Source organism: Pseudophryne corroboree, chromosome 9 (assembly GCF_028390025.1).
Source record: "Pseudophryne corroboree isolate aPseCor3 chromosome 9, aPseCor3.hap2, whole genome shotgun sequence".
Classification (NCBI taxonomy): domain Eukaryota; kingdom Metazoa; phylum Chordata; class Amphibia; order Anura; family Myobatrachidae; genus Pseudophryne; species Pseudophryne corroboree.
The window spans coordinates 11,340,549-11,362,993 of NC_086452.1; the positions used below are offsets into that span (position 1 = coordinate 11,340,549).

General features: G+C 48.0%; 1 protein-coding gene across 2 annotated transcripts in view; it reads right to left on the reverse strand.

The window, feature by feature from the left end:
- The window catches only part of SAMD13 (sterile alpha motif domain containing 13), a 49,059-nt gene that overhangs the window by 13,376 nt on the left and 13,238 nt on the right, over positions 1–22,445 (reverse strand). For both annotated transcript variants that reach the window (XM_063938968.1, XM_063938969.1), the window contains exon 2: positions 7,113–7,197. In XM_063938968.1, the coding sequence (XP_063795038.1) occupies positions 7,113–7,197 (85 nt within the window). The remainder of the gene's footprint in view (positions 1–7,112; positions 7,198–22,445) is intronic.

Below are 22,445 nucleotides of genomic sequence, written 5' to 3' on the forward strand. Positions count from 1 at the left end.
GTCCATATAAGTACCATGGGGTATAGACGGGTCCACCAGGAGCCATGGGCACTTTAAGACTTTGCTAGTGTGGGCTGGCTCCTCCCTCTATGCCCCTCCTACCAGACTCAGTATAGAAACTGTGCCCGAGGAGACTGACATCTTCTCGAGAAGGATTATACACAGATAGTGGTGAGAATAACACCAGCTCACACATACAAGGTAAACCAAGCTAACGAGCTTGAAACATCAGCAACTGCTGAACAACATTACTGAACCAAGTAACAAAACAGTACTTAACCAAGACCAAGGGAGTACTGAACTAAGTAACCACTGCAGGATCACGAAGCGCTGAGCGGGCGCCCAGCATCCTCTACGGACTACGAGAAAAGGATTTACCGGTAGGTAATTAAAATCCTATTTTCTCTTACGTCCTAGAGGATGCTGGGGTCCACATTAGTACCATGGGGATGTACCAAAGTTCCCAGAACGGGAGGGAGAGCGCGGAGGCTCCTGCAGAACTGATTGACCAAACTTCAGGTCCTCAGAGGCCAAAGTATCGAACTTGTAGAACTTTGCAAACGTGTTCGACCCAGACCAAGTAGCCACCCCGGGCAGCCGCCCAGGAAGAACCCACCTTACGAGTAGAGTGGGTCTTAACAGATTTTGGACACGGCAATCCTTCGGTAGAATATGCATGCTGGATAGTGACCCTGGTCCAGCGAGAGATCGTCTGCTTAGAAGCAGGACACCCAATTTTCTTGGGATCATACAGGACAAACAGAGAATGCGATTTCCTGTGACAAGCAGTCCTCTTCACATAGATTTTCAGAGCCCTCACCACGTCCAAGCACTTTGACGGAATTGAGGAGTCAGTAGCAATTCGCACCACAATAGGTTGGTTCATATGAAAAGCCGACACAACCTTTGGAAGGAATTGCTGATGTGTCCATAGCTCAGCTCTATCTTCATGGAAGATCAAGTAGGGGCTTTTACAAGACAAAGCCCCCAACTCCGACACACGTCTAGCAGAAGCTAAGGCCAACAAAGTGACAGCCTTCCACGTGAGAAACTTGACCTCAACCTCCTGTAGAGGCTCGAACCAATCCGATTGGAAGAACTGTAACACCACGTTAAGATCCCAGGGTGCCGTAGGCGGCACAAAGGGAGGCTAGGCTGTATGTGCAGAACCCCTTTCAAGAAAGTCTGAACCTCAGGGAGGGAAGCCAGTTGTTTCTGGAAGAAAATGGATAAGGCCGAAATTTGGACCTTTACGGATCCCAACTTCAGGCCCATATCCACACCTGCTTGCAGGAAGAGGAGAAACCGTCCCAGTTGAAACTCCACTGTAGGAAACTTCTTTGATTCACACCAAGATACATACTTTTTCCAAATGCAATGGTACGGTTTAGACGTTACTCCTTTCCTAGCCTGTATCAGGGTAGGAATAACCTTGTTCGGAATGCCCTTACGAGCTAATATCTGGCGTTCAACCTCCATGCCGTCAGACGTAGCCGCGGTAAGTCTTGATAAGCGAACGGCCCCTGTTGCAGCAGGTCCTCGCGAGGAGGAAGAGGCCAAGGATCTTCTATGAGCAACTCCTGAAGATCTGGGTACCAAGCCCTCCTTGGCCAGTCCGGGGCAATGAAGATTACTCGAACTCTTGTTCTTCTTATGATTTTTAGAACTTTTGGAATCAGTGGAAGTGGAGGGAAGACATATACCGATCGAAACACCCACTGGGTCACCAGTGCATCCACTGCTATTGCTTGAGGGTCTCTCGACCTGGAACAATATCTCTGAAGAGGCCTCGGATCTTCCAGCAGTAGATCCAGAAAATCCGCGTACCAAGCCCTTCTTGGCCAGTCCGGCGCAATGAGGATTGCCTGAACTCTTGTTCTCTTTATGATCTTTAGAATCCTGGGAATGAGTGGAAGTGGAGGAAACACATACACTGACTGGAACACCCACGGAGTCACCAGGGCGTCCATCGCCACTGCTTGCGGATCTCTTGACCTGGAACAGTACCTCTGAAGCTTCTTGTTGAGACGGGAGGCCATCATGTCTATTTGAGGTACACCCCAAAGATTTGTCACCTCCGTGAACACCTCCGGATGGAGGCCCCACTCTCCTGCATGGAGATCGTGTCTGCTGAGGAAGTCTGCTTCCCAGTAGTCCACTCCCGGAATGAAGATTGCGGACATTGCCAATGCATGCCTTTCTGCCCATAGGATGATTCTTGTTACCTCGGACATTGCAGCTCTGCTCTTCGTTCTGCCCTGTCGGTTTATGTAGGCCACCATAGTTACATTGTCCGACTGCACCTGAATGGCCCGATCTTGTAGAAGATGTGCCACTTGCAGAAGACCGTTGTACACGGCCTTTAGTTCCAGAATGTTGATTGGAAGAATGGATTCCAGACTTGGGTGACTGCGCCCCAACCTCTGAGACTTGCATCCGTTGTTAGAAGGATCCAGTTCTGAATCCCGAACCTTTCGACCCTCTAGAAGGTGACGGAATTGTAGCCACCACAGGAGTGAAATCCTGGCTTTCAGCGACAGACGTATCCTCTGGTGCATGTGTAGAGGACATCCCAACCACTTGTCCAGGAGATCCAGTTGGAAGGACCGTGCATGAAATCTTCCGTACTGAAGAGCCTCGTAGGAGGCAACCATCTTCCCCAGAAGGCAAATGCACTGATGAACCGATACCCGGGTAGGCTTCAAGACACCCCGGACCATACTTTGGATCAACAATGCCTTTTCCACAGGTAGAAATACCCTCTGCACTTCTGTGTCGAGGACCATCCCCAGGAAAGACAATCTCCTTGTCGGCTCCAAATGTGATTTTGGAAGATTCAGGGTCCATCCATGTTCCCTGAGCAGTCGAGTCGTGAGAGCAATGGACTGCAACAACCTTTCCCTGGAAGATGCCTTTATCAGCAGATCATCCAGATAAGGAATTGTATTCACCCCCTGCCTGCGGAGGAGGATCATCATCTCTGCCATTATCTTGGTGAACACCCTCGGTGCTGTGGAGAGGCCGTACGGCAGTGCCTGGAACTGATAGTGACAGTCCAACAGCGCAAATCTGAGATAAGCCTGGTGTGGCGGCCAAATCGGAATGTGGCGGTATGCATCCTTGATGTCCAAGGATACCAGAAACTCTCTCTCCTCCAGCCCTGAGATCACCTCTCCCAGAGATTCCATTTTGAACTTGAATTCCCGTAGATAAGGGTTTAGCGACTTCAGGTTCAAAATTGGCCTGACCGAACCATCCGGTTTCGGTACCACAAAGAGGTTTGAATAGTAACCCTGGTTTACCAGATGAGGTGGAACTGGAACAATTATATCTGCCCTTTCCAATTTGTGAATGGCTTCCTGAAGGATAGCCCTGTCTGCCAGCAAAGCTGGCAGACCTGATTTGAAGAACCTGTGGGGTGGGAGCTCTTGAAACTCCAGTTTGTACCCCTGGGACACAATATCCTGTACCCAGGGATCCAGACCGGACGACACCCAGACATGACTGAAACGTCTGAGCCTCACTCCCACCTGCCCTTTCTCCCAACAGGGAGGTCCACCGTCATGCTGAGGATTTTGAGGACACAGAGGCAGGTTTCTGGTCTTGGGAACCTGCAGGTGCCGGTTTTCTAGCTCGGCCACCCCTGAAGAACGTGGTAGGAGTCTTGGACTTCTTAGCTTTTGCAGACCGAAAGGACTGCACCGAAGACGTAGAAAAGGGTTTCTTCGTCGTCTGAGAAGCTGAGGGAAGAAAGGTAGACTTACCAGCTGTTGCCGTGGAGATCCACGCATCCAATGCTTCCCCAAAGAGAGCCTGACCTGTGAAGGGTAGGTTCTCCACACTTCTCCTGGATTCCGCGTCTGCAGACCATTGGCGTAGCCAGAGTCCCCTGTGTGCGGAGACAGCCATGGACAATGTCCTTGCAGTCAGATTACCCAGGTCCTTCATGGCCTCCACCATGAATCCCGCCGAATCCTGCATGTTACGTAAATACAATTCAATGTCACTTCTATCCATAGAATCCAAGTCCTCTAGTAATGTGCCTGACCACATTACTATGGCTTTAGAAATCCATGCACAGGCAATAGTGGGACTTAACGCCACTCCTGAAGCAGTGTATATGGATTTGAGCGTAGTTTCAATCTTGACCCCGGGACAGGTAAAACCACATTTTTAGACAGTCTAGATACAGAAGCGTCTACTATAGGTGGGTTTTCCCACTTTTTCCTATCATCCTCAGGGAAAGGAAAAGCCACCAGAACACTCTTTGGGATTTGGAATTTTTCTCTGGATTTTCCCAGGATTTTTCAAATAATGCGTTTAATTCCTTAGACGCAGGGAAGGTCAGGGAGGTTTTCTTATTGTCTGTAAAGTAAGCCTCCTCTACCTGTTCAGGTGGTTTGTCAGTAATGTGTAACACATCCCTAATAGCCTCAATCATGAATTGCACCCCTCTTGCCCAGGGAAGCCTCACCCCCCCGCAAATCCGCATCACCCTCTGCCGTGTCAGAGTCGGTGTCCGCGTCGACCTGCATAATCTGAGCAAGCGCACGTTTCTTGGACACACAGAACCAGACAAAACCTCCACAGATTGTTTTAAAATCTGTGATTCCGTCTCATAATGTGCAATCCTAGTAGAAATCTGGGATATTAATCCCTTAATAGAAGCTACCCACTGGGGCTCGGATTCGGAAGGCTGAGACAAAATATTACATTCCTGAGTACATGGAATGTATTCCTCTGGAGAAGATACATATTATGCCGCACAAGACACAGAGTCCCTGGACATGGTAGTGTGATCATTTACACACACACGAAGATGTCAGACACAGTTTCCCCCAAGTACCTTCAGAGAAACACAGATTGGAGCCAGCACACACACACAAACACACAAACACACACACACACACACACACACACACACACACACACACACACACACACACACAGCGCCTCAGTAGACAGTTACAGAGTAATTGCCTGGCGCTGACTGTGTACACTTAATAGAACTACACAGTAATTTACAGCCTCCCCCCCTTCTATAACCCCCTGGTACCGCACAGGATAGCTGCAGTCGTGTGGAGGGCAGCGCTCCCTGTCAGCGTCTCTTAGTGATGAACTGCAGGAAGAAAATGGTGCTGGCGAGCTACTGGGTCCACTCTGAGGAGAAGCCGCGCCCCCAAACATGGCGCTGCTTCCCGCACTTTACAGGATTATACTGGCCTGATAAAATGCGTTCTAGCAGTAGAACTAACGTCCCTGATAGGAGATGTGACCAGTTTTTAGGGTATATGCGCTGGCCCAGGGATGCCCCTCATAGCGCCGCACCTGATGTACCGCTGAGCCGCCCGGTGCAGTGTCAGTACTGTGCTCCCACCCGGATGCCGCCATGTACACCGGCTCCCCGCTTGTCGGGTCACCGGTGACACACTCACCACCGCGATCTTCTGGCTCTGTTAGGGGGTGGCGGCATGCTGGGGGAGTGAGCGGTCGCCTCGGGGGCTAACGATCATCACCCTCAGGAGCTCAATGTCCTGTCAGTGGAGATAGTGGCTCAGAGCCCGCAGGGCGGACACTACTCCCCCCCTAAGTCCCACGAAGCAGGTAGGCTATTGCCAGCAGCCTCCCTGTGTCTAACTAACTCTTAGAAAATAATAAAACTAACGAAGCTCTAGGATCTCCCCTAGCTGTGACCGTCTCCTCGGGCACATTTTCTAGACTGAGTCTGGTAGGAGGGGCATAGAGGGAGGAGCCATCCCACACTCTCAAACTCTTAAAGTGCCCATGGCTCCTGATGGACCTGTCTATACCCCATGGTACTAATATGGACCCCAGCATCTTCTAGGACATAAGAGAAATATTGGTTCATTGTTGCATTTTATGCTATATGTGTGTTATTTGTGATTACATTTATTGTTATTTATTTTGTGGTTTAATGAATTACTAACTACACAAATAATCTCTGGAATATATTTGTGAGTAATTAGCATGTGTGACGCTGGTGGGAGGAGGCACAGAATTATTCCTCGCTACATCTGTCCGTCATTAATGTTTTTCTTTATTATACAATGTGCCGGTCAGTCCTGTTACTAGCGCTGGACGCAGGACATAGAATGGAGGACAGAGCGTTGCCGCACATTGTCACTTACCTTAGGGGTCCAGGACATAATTGTACCGTCACTCTCGTTTAGCTTAATTGTACGGCCTCAGATAATGAAGGTGTTTCTCCTATATAACATACAGACCCTGACTTATACAGTCTATTCTCCCTCTATACACAGCTGCTTTCAGGCTCCTCAGCTGCCCCAGAGCACTACACAGCTTTGCTATATACCCCACGGACAATAAATGGTATTACTTGGAAAGCCTGCATTCTCTCCATCTGAGTTCTGTCTTCGCTTCCTCTACAGTCATTGATGTTGGGTCTTGTTATCACATTTATTCTCTCATAGGGGGGGATTCAGATCTGATCGCTGGGCTGCAAATTTTGCAGCCCAGGGGGAGTGTATTTTCACCGTGCAAGTGTGCGATGCTATGTGTACGCTGAGCTGTAAAAATCCAGTGTGTGCGCAGCCCAGGACTTACTCCTACAGTGCAATGAGAACAGGTGATCGGGGCCGGAGCGGACGTCACACATCTCCCTGAAAACGTTTGAGCACGCCTGCGTTTTTCCGGACACTCCCAATAAACGCTCAGTTGCCACCCACAAACGGCCTCTTCCTATCAATCACCTTGCAAACGCTCGTATGATCGGATTTTTCGCACCATCTTGTCGCTGACCGGCGATGCCCTTTGTTATTCTCCGAAGTGCGTGCGCATTGCGGTGCATACACATGAGCAGTCAGGACCTAATCGCCCGCTGTGTGAAAATGCAGAGCAGCGATCAGGTCTGAATCCCCCCCCCCCCCCCCCCCCCATATAACGGAGAAACGTTTCGTGGGTTGTCCTCTGTGAATTGGTCACGTCCAGCCCTTGGTGCAATGAACGACACTGAGAAATGCGCAGGGGTGTAAGTCACTACGTAGAATATTACAAGGGGTTAGACTCGGGGGTCTGGTGCATTGAGGAGAATAAAGGAATCAGAAGAGAGCAATGAACCAGGGGGAACTTACTTCTTAGCGTCCAGGGAGCCGTTCTCCTTCCTCTCCATATTCCCTGTATCCCGGGGTTGGCTGGGGGTGTCTTTGGTTTCTATAACTGTTGTACAAGAGAATACAGAAAGTCACTCAGATGCTGCCGGCTGAATGCTGACATACCTGCACTAACTAGCATGGGACACTTACCTGCAGAGGCTCCAGGCCTACGCAGCGCCAGAACATGCGTCATCTAAGCTACAGGAGATTGATAGGTTTACACAATTCAATGGGGAGGGCTTTCTAAATATACAAGCAGACGGCTAGTGCAAGAGAAGACTAGTGCAAGAGAAGACTAGTGCAAGAGAAGACTAGTGCAAGAGAAGAGTAGTGCACAGAGAGACACAAACCTGTGCGAGGATACACAAAACTGCGCAGGGGACACATACAAAGCTGTGCAAGCATACAGAAAGCTGTGCGAGAATACAGAAAGCTGCGCGGGGTACACACAGAAAGCTGTGCGAGGATACAGAAAGTTGTGCGAGGATACAGAAAGCTGCGCAAGGGACACACACAAAGCTGTGCGCAGATAGAGAAAGCTGTGCGAGGATACAGAAAGCTGCGCGGGGTACACACAGAAAGCTGTGCGCAGATACAGAAAATAAGAATTTACTCACCGGTAATTCTATTTCTCGTAGTCCGTAGTGGATGCTGGGAACTCCGTAAGGACCATGGGGAATAGACGGGCTCCGCAGGAGACTGGGCACTCTAAAGAAAAGATTAGGTACTATCTGGTGTGCACTGGCTCCTCCCTCTATGCCCCTCCTCCAGACCTCAGTTAAGGAAACTGTGCCCGGAAGAGCTGACACAACAAGGAAAGGATTTTGGAATCCCGGGTAAGACTCATACCAGCCACACCAATCACACCGTATAACTCGTGATAAACTTACCCAGTTAACAGTATGAACAACAACAGGGCATCAACCAATGGATGCCAACATAACATAACCCTTTATTAAGCAATAACTATATATACGTATTGCAGAGAGTCCGCACTTGGGACGGGCGCCCAGCATCCACTAAGGACTACGAGAATTAGAATTACCGGTGAGTAAATTCTTATTTTCTCTGACGTCCTAGTGGATGCTGGGAACTCCGTAAGGACCATGGGGATTATACCAAAGCTCCCAAACGGGCGGGAGAGTGCGGATGACTCTGCAGCACCGAATGAGCAAACTCAAGGTCCTCCTCAGCCAGGGTATCAAACTTGTAGAATTTAGCAAATGTGTTTGAACCCGACCAAGTAGCAGCTCGGCAAAGCTGTAAAGCCGAGACCCCTCGGGCAGCCGCCCAAGAAGAGCCCACCTTCCTTGTGGAATGGGCTTTCACTGATTTAGGATGCGGCAGTCCAGCCGCAGAATGTGCCAGCTGAATCGTGCAACAGATCCAGCGAGCAATAGTCTGCTTAGAAGCAGGAGCACCCAGCTTGTTGGGTGCATGCAGGATAAATAGCGAGTCAGTTTTCCTGACTCCAGCCGTCCTGGAAACATAAATTTTCAAAGCCCGGACTACGTCCAGCAACTTGGAATCCTCCAAGTCCCGAGTAGCCGCAGGCACAATAGGTTGGTTCAAATAAAACGCTGATACCACCTTTGGGAGAAATTGGGGACGAGTCCTCAATTCTGCCCTGTCCATATGGAAGATCAGATACGGGCTTTTACATGACAAAGCCGCCAATTCTGACACACGCCTAGCTGAAGCCAAGGCCAACAGCATGACCACCTTCCACGTGAGATACTTTAGCTCCACGGACTTAAGTGGCTCAAACCAGTGTGATTTCAGGAAATCCAACACAACGTTAAGATCCTAAGGTGCCACTGGAGGCACAAAAGGGGGCTGAATATGCAGCACTCCCTTTACAAACGTCTGAACTTCAGGCAGTGAAGCCAGTTCTTTTTGAAAGAAAATAGATAGGGCCGAAATCTGGACCTTTATGGACCCCAATTTTAGGCCCATAGTCACTCCTGACTGTAGGAAGTGCAGAAATCGACCCAGCTGGAATTCCTCTGTTGGGGCCTTCCTGGCCTCACACCAAGCGACATATTTCCGCCATATGCGGTGATAATGCTTTGCTGTCACATCCTTCCTAGCTTTTATAAGCGTAGGAATCACTTCATCTGGAATGCCCTTTTCCGTTAGGATCCCGTTCAACCGCCATGCCGTCAAACGCAGCCGCGGTAAGTCTTGGAACAGACAGGGCCCCTGCTGTAACAGGTCCTGTCTGAGAGGCAGAGGCCATGGGTCCTCTGAGATCATCTCTTGTAGTTCTGGGTACCAAGTTCTTCTTGGCCAATCCAGAACGATGAGTATAGTTCTTACTCCTCTCTTTCTTACTATCCTCAGTACCTTGGGTATGAGAGGAAGAGGAGGGAACACATAAACCGACTAGTACACCCACGGTGTCACTAGTGCGTCCACAGCTATCGCCTGAGGGTCCCTTGACCTGGCGCAATATTTTTTTAGCTTTTTGTTGTCTGACTGAATCAGTACTGGGTGGTTTTGAAGCAGGGGCTCTGCTTGACTCAGGGCGTTGTAAATGGCCCATAGTTCCAGTATATTTATGTGTAGTGAAGTCTCCAGACTTGACCACTGTCCTTGGAAGTTTCTTCCCTGAGTGACTGCCCCCCATCCTCGGAGGCTTGCATCCGTGGTCACCAGGACCCAGTCCTGTATGCCGAACCTTCGGCCCTCGAGAAAATGAGCACTCTGCAGCCACCACAGCAGAGACACCCTGGCCCTTGGGGACAGGGTGATCAACCGATGCATCTGAAGATGCGATCCGGACCATTTGTCCAACAGATCCCACTGAAAGATCCTTGCATGGAACCTGCCGAAGGGAATTGCTTCGTAAGAAGCCACCATCTTTTCCAGGACTCGCGTGCAGTGATGCACCGACACCTGTTTTGGTTTCAGGAGGTCCCTGACCAGAGATGACAATTCCTGGGCCTTCTTCACCAGGAGAAACACCTTCTTCTGTTCTGTGTCCAGAATCATGCCCAGGAAAAGCAGACGCGTCGCAGGAATCAGCTGCGACTTTGGGATATTCAGAATCCAGCCGTGCCGTTGCAACACTTCCTGAGAGAGTGCTACGCTGACCAACAACTGCTCTCTGGACCTCGCCTTTATGAGGAGATCGTCCAAGTACGGGATAATTATAACTCCCTTCTTCCGAAGGAGTATCATCATTTCGGCCATTACCTTGGTAAATATTCTCGGTGCCGTGGAGAGACCAAACGGCAACGTCTGGAATTGGTAATGACAGTCCTGTACCACAAACCTGAGGTATTCCTGGCGAGGTGGGTAAATGGGGACATGCAAGTAAGCATCCTTGATGTCCAGCGACACCATAAAATCCCCCTCTTCCAGGCTTGCAATAACCGCCCTGAGCGATTCCATTTAGAACTTGAACTTCTTTATATAAGTGTTCAAGGATTTTAAATTCAGAATGGGTCTCACCGAACCGTCCGGTTTCGGTACCACAAACATTGTGGAATAGTAACCCCTGCCCTGTTGAAGGAGGGGAACCTTGATTATCACCTGCTGGAGGTACAGCTTGTGAATTGCCGCCAGTACTACCTCCCTTTCCCTGGGAGCAGCTGGCAAGGCTGATTTGAGGTAACGGCGAGGGGGAGTCGCCTCGAACTCCAGCTTGTATCCCTGAGATACAATTTGTACAGCCCAGAGATCCACTTGTGAGCGAACCCACTGGTTGCTGAAGTTTCGGAGACGCGCCCCCACCGCACCTGGCTCCGCCTGTGGCCAGAAAGGATGCTCCTCTGACCCGCTTGCCTTTCTGAGGCCGAAAGGACTGCACTTGATAATACGGTGCTTTCTTAGGCTGTGAGGGAACCGGAGGTAAAAAAGTCGACTTCCCAGCTGTTGCTGTGGATACGAGGTCCGAGAGACCGTCCCCAAACAATTCCTCACCCTTATAAGGCAAAACCTCCATGTGTTTTTTTAGAATCAGCATCACCTGTCCACTGCCGAGTCCATAAAACTCTCCTGGCAGAAATGGACATTGCATTAATTCTAGATGCCAGCAGGCAAATGTCCCTCTGGGCATCCCGCATATATAAGACGACGTCTTTTATATGTTCGATGGTTAGCAAAACAGTATCCCTGTCGAGGGAATCAATGTTGTCTGACAGGGTATCAGTCCATGCTGCTGCAGCACTACACATCCAGGGTGAAGCAATAGCAGGTCTCAGTAGAGTACCAGAGTGTGTATAGGCAGACTTCAGGATAGCTTCCTGCTTTCTGTCCGCAGGCTCCTTTAGGGCGGCCGTATCCTGAAACGGCAGTGCCACCCTTTTAGATAAGCGTGTTAGCGCCTTGTCCACCCTAGGGGATGTTTCCCAACGTAACCTATCTGTTGGCGGGAAAGGGTACGCCATCAGTAACCTCTTAGAAATCACTAGTTTCTTATCAGGGGAACTCCACGCTTCTTCACACAACTCATTTAATTCATCAGATGGGGGAAAAGTCACTGGCTGCTTTTTCTCCCCAAACATAATACCCCTCTTGGTGGTAACCGGGTTAATATCAGAAATGTGCAATACATCTTTCATTGCAGTAATCATGCATCGGATGGCTTTTGTAGACTGTACATTTGTCTCATCCTCATCTACACTGGAGTCAGACTCCGTGTCGACATCTGTGTCTACCATCTGAGCTAGCGGGCGTTTATGAGCCCCTGACGGCTTCTGAGTCGCCTGGGCAGGCGCGGGCTGAGACCTCGGCTGTCCCAAGGCTGCTGCGTCATCGAAACCTTTTATGTAAGGAGTTGACACTGTCGGTTAAGACCTTCCACATATCCATCCAATCAGGTGTCGGCCCCGTCGGGGGCGACATCACACTTATCTGCCCCTGCTCCGCCTCCTCCGTACCGACACACCGCACACACACAGGGAATGCTCAGACTGAGGACAGGACCCCACAAAGGGGGTCTCCTTTGGGGAGACAGAGAGAGAGTATGCCAGCACACACCACAGCGCTATATAACACAGGGATTTACACTATAAAAAGTGATTTACCCAATAGCTGCTTAAATATCTTATTTACGCCTAAATTTATGTGCCCCCCCTCTCTTTTTTACCCTTCTTGTATCAGGAATACTGCAGGGGAGAGCCTGGGGAGCTGCTTCCAGCGGAACTGTGAAGGAAAAATGGCGCTGGTGTGCTGAGGAAGAAGGCCCCGCCCCCTCAGCGGCGGGCTTCTCCCTGCAGTTTGTGACTGAAAAATGGCGGGGGTTTTACACATATACAGTCACAGACTGTATTATGTGTATTTTTATGCCAAAGGTATTTTTATTGCTGCCCAGGCCCCCCCCCCCCCCCCCCAGCGCCCTGCACCCTACAGTGACCGGAGTGTGTGGTGTGCAGTGGGAGCAATGGCGCACAGCTGCAGTGCTGTGCGCTACCTTAATGAAGACCGGAGTCTTCTGCCGCCGATTTCATCTCCTTCTTCTGTCTTCTGGCTCTGCAAGGGGGACGGCGGCGCGGCTCCGGGAACGGACGATCGAGGTCAGGCCCTGTGTTCGATCCCTCTGGAGATAATGGTGTCCAGTAGCCTTAGAAGCCCAAGCTAGCTGCAAGCAGGTAGGTTCGCTTCTCTCCCCTCAGTCCCTCGTAGCAGAGAGTCTGTTGCCAGCAGATCTCACTGAAAATAAAAAAACCTAACAAATACTTTCTTTTCTAGCAAGCTCAGGAGAGCCCACAAGGAGCACCCAGCTCTGGCCGGGCACAGATTCTAACTGGAGGAGGGGCATAGAGGGAGGAGCCAGTGCACACCAGATAGTACCTAATCTTTCTTTTAGAGTGCCCAGTCTCCTGCGGAGCCCGTCTATTCCCCATGGTCCTTACGGAGTTCCCAGCATCCACTAGGACGACAGAGAAAGCTGTGTGAGGATACAGAAAGCTGTGCGAGGATACAGAGAGCTGCGAGGGGTACACACAGAAAGCTGTGCGAGGATACAGAAAGCTGTGCGAGGATACAGAAAGCTGTGCGAGGATACAGAAAGCTGCGCGAGGATACAGAAAGCTGCGCGGGGGACACACAGAAATCTGCGCGAGGATACAGAAAGCTGCGCGAGGATACAGAAAGCTGTGCGAGGATACAGAAAGCTGTGCGAGGATACAGAAAGCTGCGCGGGGGGAAACAAAGCTGTGCAAGCACACAGTAAGCTGCGCAGGGGACACACAGAAAGCTGTGCGCAGATACAGAAAGCTGCGCGGGGGGGAAACACAAAGCTGTGCAAGCACACAGTAAGCTGCGCGGGGGACACACAGAAAGCTGTGCGCAGATACAGAAAGCTGCGCGGGGGACACAGTGACCATGCTTCCAGCAAGGTTACTATGTCCAGTCGTAGTCCCCGTGGATGGTAAAGTATGAAAAATAAACACAAAAATATGAAGAAAAAAAATTAATGTTGACCAAAAGCACTGCCGACCTAATGGCCATGTCAATCTAATGCATGTCGACCTATTGCCTGTGTAACTAGATACTGTAGATCCATACACCGCATACCGTCCAGACCTGTATAGAGGATGAGCCCCAGGCTGACGCTTACGGTCCATGTTAGAATGTCTGCGCAAATAAACACATTTCTTGTTAAACATCAGCTTTGTTGCGCCGCGTCTTGTCTCACTGTAACACATCGCACTGTAAAACACAATATGCCTGTGTGTCACATACAGTGTTTCCTCTCCTATACAGCCGGCGCATGGGATCCAGAGGTTCAAAATACCGACGTCGGGATCCTGATCGGGAAAAATTGAGCAAATTTTTCAACTACACAATACAATTAGATAGGAAAGAAGAATACTGCCTCATACCGGGAGATCAGCGAATACTACAGCAATATAGGTTCACAGACACTCATTTGCATCAGGCACCTTTTCAACTGCACAATACCACCAGGGTAGGTAGGAAATGAGCGCTGTATCACCTCATGAGAGCGGGATACAGGGAGACCCAAACCCTGCCGCTAACAGTGTATATATATATATATATATATATATATTACAGTCAGCGCTGTATCACCTCATGAGAGCTGTATACAGGGAGACCTAAACCCTGCCACTAACAGTATATAATATATATTACAGTCAGCACTGTATCACCTCATGAGAGCTGTATACAGGGAGACCTAAACCCTGCCGCTAACAGTATATATATATACTATATATTACAGTCAGCGCTGTATCACCTCATGAGAGCGGGATACAGGGAGACCCAAACCCTGCCGCTAACAGTATATATATATATATATATATATATATATAAACAATGAAAAAGAGGCGGCACTCTCAAATCGTGTATTCAGCAAACCAACCATGCTGGATACACGATTTGAACTTTTAAGTCTCCGAGTGCCGCCTCTTTTTCATTGTTTATGAGGATTTTCTTGGAGGGCACCGGAGCCATTGTAGCAAACGGAGGAGGGAGTGCCGGTCCGTGGGGAATATATATATATATAATATACACTGCTCAAAAAAATAAAGGGAACACTAAAATAACACATCCTAGATCTGAATGAATGAAATATTCTTATTAAATACTTTGTTCTTTACATAGTTGAATGTGCTGACAACAAAATCACACAAAAATTATCAATGGAAATCAAAGTTATTAACCCATGGAGGTCTGGATTTGGAGTCACACTCAAAATTAAAGTGGAAAAACACACTACAGGCTGATCCAACTTTGATGTAATGTCCTTAAAACAAGTCAAAATGAGGCTCAGTAGTGTGTGTGGCCTCCACGTGCCTGTATGACCTCCCTACAACACCTGGGCATGCTCCTGATGAGGTGGCGGATGGTCTCCTGAGGGATCTCCTCCCAGACCTGGACAAAGCATCCGCCAACTCCTGGACAGTCTGTATGCAACGTGGCATTGGTGGATGGAGCGAGACATGATGTCCCAGATGTGCTCAATTGGATTCAGGTCTGGGGAACGGGCAGGCCAGTCCATAGCATCAATGCCTTCGTCTTGCAGGAACTGCTGACACACTCCAGCCACATGAGGTCTAGCATTGTCTTGCATTAGGAGGAACCCAGGGCCAACCGCACCAGCATATGTTCTCACAAGGGGTCTGAGGATCTCATCTCGGTACCTAATGGCAGTCAGGCTACCTCTGGCGAGCACATGGAGGGCTGTGCGGCCCCCCAAAGAAATGCCACCCCACACCATTACTGACCCACTGCCAAACCGGTCATGCTGGAGGATGTTGCATGCAGCATAATGTTCTCCTTGGCGTCTCCAGACTCTGTCACGTCTGTAACATGTGCTCAGTGAGAACCTGCTTTCATCTGTGAAGAGCACAGGGTGCCAGTGGCGAATTTGCCAATCTTGGTGTTCTCTGGCAAATGCCAAACGTACTGCACGGTGTTGGGCTGTAAGCACAACCCCCACCTGTGGATGTCGGGCCCTCATACCACCCTCATGGAGTCTGTTTCTGATCGTTTGAGTAGACACATGCACATTTGTGGCTTGCTGGAGGTCATTTTGCAGGGCTCTGGCAGTGCTCCTCCTGTTCCTCCTTGCACAAAGGCGGAGGTAGCGGTCCTGCTGCTGGGTTGTTGCCCTCCTCCACGTCTCCTGATGTACTGGCCTGTCTCCTGGTAGCGCCTCCATGCTCTGGACACTACACTGACAGATACAGCAAACCTTCTTGCCACAGCTCGCATTGATGTGCCATCCTGGATGAGCTGCACTATCTGAGCCACTTGTGTGGGTTGTAGACTCCGTCTCATGCTACCACTAGAGTGAAAGCACCGCCAGCTTTCAAAAGTGACCAAAACATCAGCCAGAAAGCATAGGAGCTGAGAAGTGTTCTGTGGTCACCACCTGCAGAACAACTCCTTTATTGGGGGCGTCTTGCTAATTGCCTATAATTTCCACCTGTTGTCTATTCCATTTGCACAACAGCATGTGAAATTGATTGACAATCAGTGTTGCTTCCTAAGTGGACAGTTTGATTTCACAGAAGTGTGATTGACTTGGAGTTACATTGTGTTGTTTAAGTGTTCCCTTTATTTTTTTGAGCAGTGTATATCGCAGTTGGAATATATATATATATATATATATATATATATTAGCCCTGTGACTCTGTGGCTGCATTTCTAACGCTGGGTGGAGTCACAGACCCTGCCCTATCTGTGTCAGGACACCACATGACACACCATAGCAGAAGGGACCACCAGGCAGACACACCATTCTCACTGACGGCCCACACTGGCAGGTAAGCAAAGAGACCCACACACCCTCACCACCCCTCCCCTGCAAACACCCACCACCACCTACTACACCCACCTTACCCACCACGGTGCCACACACACCCGCTACCAAGTCCGGCGCTAGCCCCCCCCCTACCATCTATTACAGTGCAGCCGCGCCGTCGAAATACATCACGCCCGCACACATCACTCCACACACTGGACTTACGGAGCCCGACCACACCGCACAGCCAGGCTCCCTCACTTCCACCGCCCTTCAGCAGCCCCGTCACCCACAGCTCACGGAGGTGCCGTACAGGACCGCACAGAGCGCTCACGGAGGGCTCGTACAGGACTGCACAGAGCGCTTACCCTGTCTCACGGAGGCGCCACACACCGCAGCGCAAGCCTCCCTCACTACCAAGCCAGTGGCACCTCCGTCACCCGCAGCGATCTCCCTGCTACCTGCGCCTCCCGCCCCGCTCTGCCTGCGGCCGCCATCTGCCACTCCACCATCACCCAGCACTAATCCACCCCTGCACCCCCACCCACCTGTAGCGCACCCCCTCCCCCCACCTTCGGAGTAAGCCTGATATTGTTGGGGTGGGGGGGTTATAACTTCATGCCTGTTATTGTGCTGGAAGGGGGGGAAGTGGAATGCTTTCACCCACCACAATCCACCCTCCCCATCCACCCCCCGCCCCCACTACCATCAGCCACACAACAGTATATCTGCTCTATATAGGAGCCAGCACCCCCCCCCCACCCCCTCCCTTCCCCACCTTGGAAGTAAGGCTGATATTGGTGGGGGGTGGGGGGTTGTAACTTTATGCCTTTTATTGTGCTGGAAGGGGGGGGGAAGTGGAATGCTTTCACCCACCACAATCCACCCTCCCCATCCACCCCCCGCCCCCAAAACCATCAGCCACACAACAGTATATCTGCTCTATATAGGAGCCAGCACCCACCCCCCCCACCTTCCCCACCTTGGAAGTAAGCCTGATATTGGTGGGGGGGGGGGGGGGGGGGGGAGTAACTTGATCGCTGCTATTGTGCTGGAAGGGGGGGGGGAGTGAAATGCTTTCTAAAGGGGGGAAGATTACTCATATTGGGGGAGCGGGATGCCTTATATTATGGGGGGGGGGGGGGCCTGGCTATCTATTACTGTGTGCCTTTTGCCAGGGTGGGGGTGCACCAGGATACTGCTGCCATCCCTGACACATTGACAACACTGCCAACAGCCCACTGTCCCCCACGGTTATGTGCACGTGCACAGGGTCACGACATTGTGCTGATGGAACCTCCCGGAACAGTGTGTAAATCAGTTCCCTCTACCATACACTTTGTGCTGGGGTAGTGGGGAGCCCTGGAACCTTAACTGTGGACCCCGTCATTACATCACTCTGTGTCCGCACCACACCTGCTAACCAACACATGCTGTCGACTTTACCGGGGAGTAGCCCCTTACGACGGTGTGAAGAGCGCCCGTAGGGCGCGATCAATCACCTAATATATATATATATATATATATAATACATACAAAAGATCCCGGCACTCCTCTTATATCTGTTTAAGGTGCTGCGGTGCCCTCCCAGAGGTGTATTCCTCAGTGGATGCAGTGGAGAATGAAGGCGGCACTCACGCAGGCTGGTGCAGATGTAGAAAAATCAGTTTATTGATCCGACATGTTTCGGGGACTAGCCCCGTCCTCAGGGCCTTAACTATATATATATATATATATATATATATATATATATATACATACATACATTACAGTCAGTGCTGGGGATATATACATCACAGTGGGAGTATATATATATATATATATATATATATATATATACTATATATCACAGTCAGTGCTGGGGATATATATATATATATATCACAGTTTGAGCATATATATATATAATATACATTACCAGAGCCGGCCCTAACCAATATGATGCCCTAGGCAAGATTTTGGCTGGTGCCCCCTAGCACCACCGCTAGTTCCGCCTCTGACCCTGCACCCCTTTCACAGCACCATCAACCCCTACCCATAGCAGTCCTCTTTTTAAAAAAAAAAAACCTCCTGTAATTGAAATAAGAACAGTGCGCACATTCGGCGCATAACCCAAAAAGGTATGTGTTTTGCTGGCAAGGGGCATGGCCACACAATAATACCCCCAATTCAAATTATGCCACACAGTAGTGCAACTTTATTCACAGTTTATCATACGATAGTGTCCCTTATTCACATTACATCACACAGTAGTACCACTTTACCTTGTATACGTTACTCCTCACAGTAGTGCCCCTTATTCACATAATATCATACTGAAACGCTCCTTATTCACATTACACCACACCATATTGCTCTTTATTCACATTAGACCACACAGTAGTGCCCTTTCTATACGTTACGCCACACAGTAGAGCACCTTATACACATAATGCCACACATTGGTAATGCATTTATACCCATAATACCACACAGTAATGCCCCTTACACATGACACACATTATTAATGTCCTTATAAACATAATGCGCCTTACACATTATGCCAACCCTTATTAATGCCCTTATACACATAATTTCCCTTACACATATGCTGCACATTGTTAATGTCTTTATACACATAATGACACACATAATGTCCCTTACACATATTCCGCACATTATTAGTGCCCTTATACACATAATGACACACATAGTGCCCCTTACACATATGTTACACATTATTAATGTCCTTATACACATAATGACACATATAGTTCCTGGCGTGAGTCAACTGGCAGCTCTGCTAACGTCGGGTGCCTATTTTTCTTATGAAAATGCATCTTATTTGCATTGCTATGTGGCTAGGATGCACAAGCAGCTTCTGCGGATTAAAATGATATGTGGCATGCCTATATACTGTGTAAGACTGTGGCTGTATCTGCATACGAAATGCTAAACACAGAATATAGGCATGCCACATATCATTTTAATCAGCAGAAGCTGCTGATGCCCCTAGGCATATCAAATGCCCTAGGCAATTGCCTAGTTTACCTATGCCTAGGGCCGGCTCTGTACGTTACAGTCAGTGCTGGGGATATATATATATCACAGTGGGCATATATATATATATAATATACATTACAGTCAGTGCTGGGGATAGATAGATAGATATATATATATATATATATATATATACACACAAATGGGGGGGGGGTGTTTAGCGACCACTGGTGTAAAATGATAAGGACTCACACTATAGGTGAATAAGTAAAAATATAAAATACAGTTTATTCACGTACAAATTTAAAACAACACATCTTTTTCTAAAAAATGGGATAAAAAGTATACACACATACTATAATACCAGTTAAAATATCTAAATAATAAAATTTTTCTTAACTTGGTATGCAGTCACTGCCAGGTTGTCCAACGCGTTTCGTCATTCAGACTTCATCAAGGGGTGATGAAGTCTGAATGACTAAACGCGTTGGGCAACCTGGCAGTGACTGCATACCAAGTTAAGAAAAATTTTATTATTTATATATTTTATTATTTATATATTTTAACTGGTATTATATTATGTGTGTATACTTTTTATCCCATTTTTTAGAAAAAGATTTGTTGTTTTAAATTTGTACGTGAATAAACTGTATTTTATATTTTTACTTATTCACCTATAGTGTGAGTCCTTATCATTTTAGACACCAGTGGTCGCTAAACACCCCCCCCCATTTGTGTATTTAATTTTATGCTCCAGGGAACCGCCATCCCTGTCTGGGGGTAAGCAGATGCCCTTTTAAATTTTAAATTTTTTTTTAGGGAGTGTCAGATTAATTTGTATGGTACATTTCACATTCAGGATACGTAAACGTTGATGAACACAAGTGGCGCAGTAATTCCTTTCTATTTTTATATATATATATATATATATCACAGTTGGAGTATATATATATATATATATATATATATATATATATATATATAATATTTATTACAGGCAGTCAGTGCTGGGGATATATATAATATATATTACAGGTAGTCAGTGCTGGGGATATATATATAATATATATTACAGGCAGTCAGTGCTGGGGATATATATAATATACATTACAAGCAATCAGTGCTGGGGATATATATAATATAAATTACAGGCAGTCAGTGCTGGGGACATATATAATATATATATTACAGTCCGTGCTGTGGATATATATATATATATATATATATATATATATATATATATTACAGTTAGGGTATATATAATATATATTACAGTCAGTGCTGGGGATATATATATATATATATCTATCACAGTTGGAGTATATATATATATATATATATATATATATATATATATATATTATATATTACAGTCAGTGCTGGGGATATATATATCACAGTTGAGTATATAATATATATTACAGTCAGTGCTGGGGATATATATATCACAGTTGAATATATATATATATATATATATATATATATATATATATATTAGTCAGTGCTGGGGATATATACTGTATATCACAGTGGGAGTATATTATATATATATATATATATATATATATATAAAAAATTAGAAATTTACTTACCGATAATTCTATTTCTCGTAGTCCGTAGTGGATGCTGGGAGCTCCGTAAGGACCATGGGGAATAGCGGCTCCGCAGGAGACTGGGCACAAAAGTAAAGCTTTAGGACTACCTGGTGTGCACTGGCCCCTCCCCCTATGACCCCCCTCCAAGCCTCAGTTAGGATACTGTGCCCGGACGAGCGTACACAATAAGGAAGGATTTATGAATCCCGGGTAAGACTCATACCAGCCACACCAATCACACCGTACAACCTGTGATCTGAACCCAGTTAACAGCATGATAACAGAGGAGCCTCTGGATAGATGGCTCACAGCAACAATAACCCGATTTAGTTAACAATAACTATGTACAAGTATTGCAGACAATCCGCACTTGGGATGGGCGCCCAGCATCCACTACGGACTACGAGAAATAGAATTATCGGTAAGTAAATTCTTATTTTCTCTGACGTCCTAGTGGATGCTGGGAACTCCGTAAGGACCATGGGGATTATACCAAAGCTCCCAAAACGGGCGGGAGAGTGCGGATGACTCTGCAGCACCGAATGAGAGAACTCCAGGTCCTCCTCAGCCAGGGTATCAAATTTGTAGAATTTTTCAAACGTGTTTGCCCCTGACCAAGTAGCTGCTCGGCAAAGATTGTAAAGCCGAGACCCCTCGGGCAGCCGCCCAAGATGAGCCCACCTTCCTTGTGGAATGGGCTTTTACAGATTTTGGCTGTGGCAGGCCTGCCACAGAATGTGCAAGCTGAATTGTATTACAAATCCAACGAGCAATAGTCTGCTTAAAATCAGGAGCACCAAACTTGTTGGGTGCATACAGGATAAACAGCGAGTCAGATTTTCTGACTCCAGCCGTCCTGGAAACATATATTTTCAGGGCTCTGACTATGTCCAACAACTTGGAGTCCTCCAATTCACTAGTAGCCGCAGGTTCCACAATAGGTTGGTTCAGATGAAACGCTGAAACCACCTTAGGAAGAAAATGAGGACGAGTCCTCAAGTCCGCCCTGCCTGAATGGAAGATCAGATAAGGGCTTTTACAGGATAAAGCCGCCAATTCTGACACGCGCCTGGCCGAGGCCAGGGCCAACAGCATGACCACTTTCCATGTGAGATATTTTAACTCCACAGATTCAAGTGGTTCAAACCATTGTGACTTTAGGAACCCCAAAACTACATTGAGATCCCAAGGTGCCACTGGAGGCACAAAAAGGAGGCTGTATATGCAGTACCCCTTTTACAAACGTCTGAACTTCAGGAACTGAAGCTAGTTCTTTCTGGAAGAAAATTGACAGGGCCGAAATTTGAACCTTAATGGACCCCAATTTTAGGCCCATAGACACTCCTGTTTGCAGGAAATGCAGGAATCGACCCAGTTGAAATTCCTCCATCGGGGCCTTACTGGCCTCGCACCACGCAACATATTTTCGCCAAATGCGGTGATAATGCTTTGCGGTTACATCCTTCCCGGCTTTGATCAGGGTAGGGATGACTTCATCCGGAATGCCTTTTTCCTTCA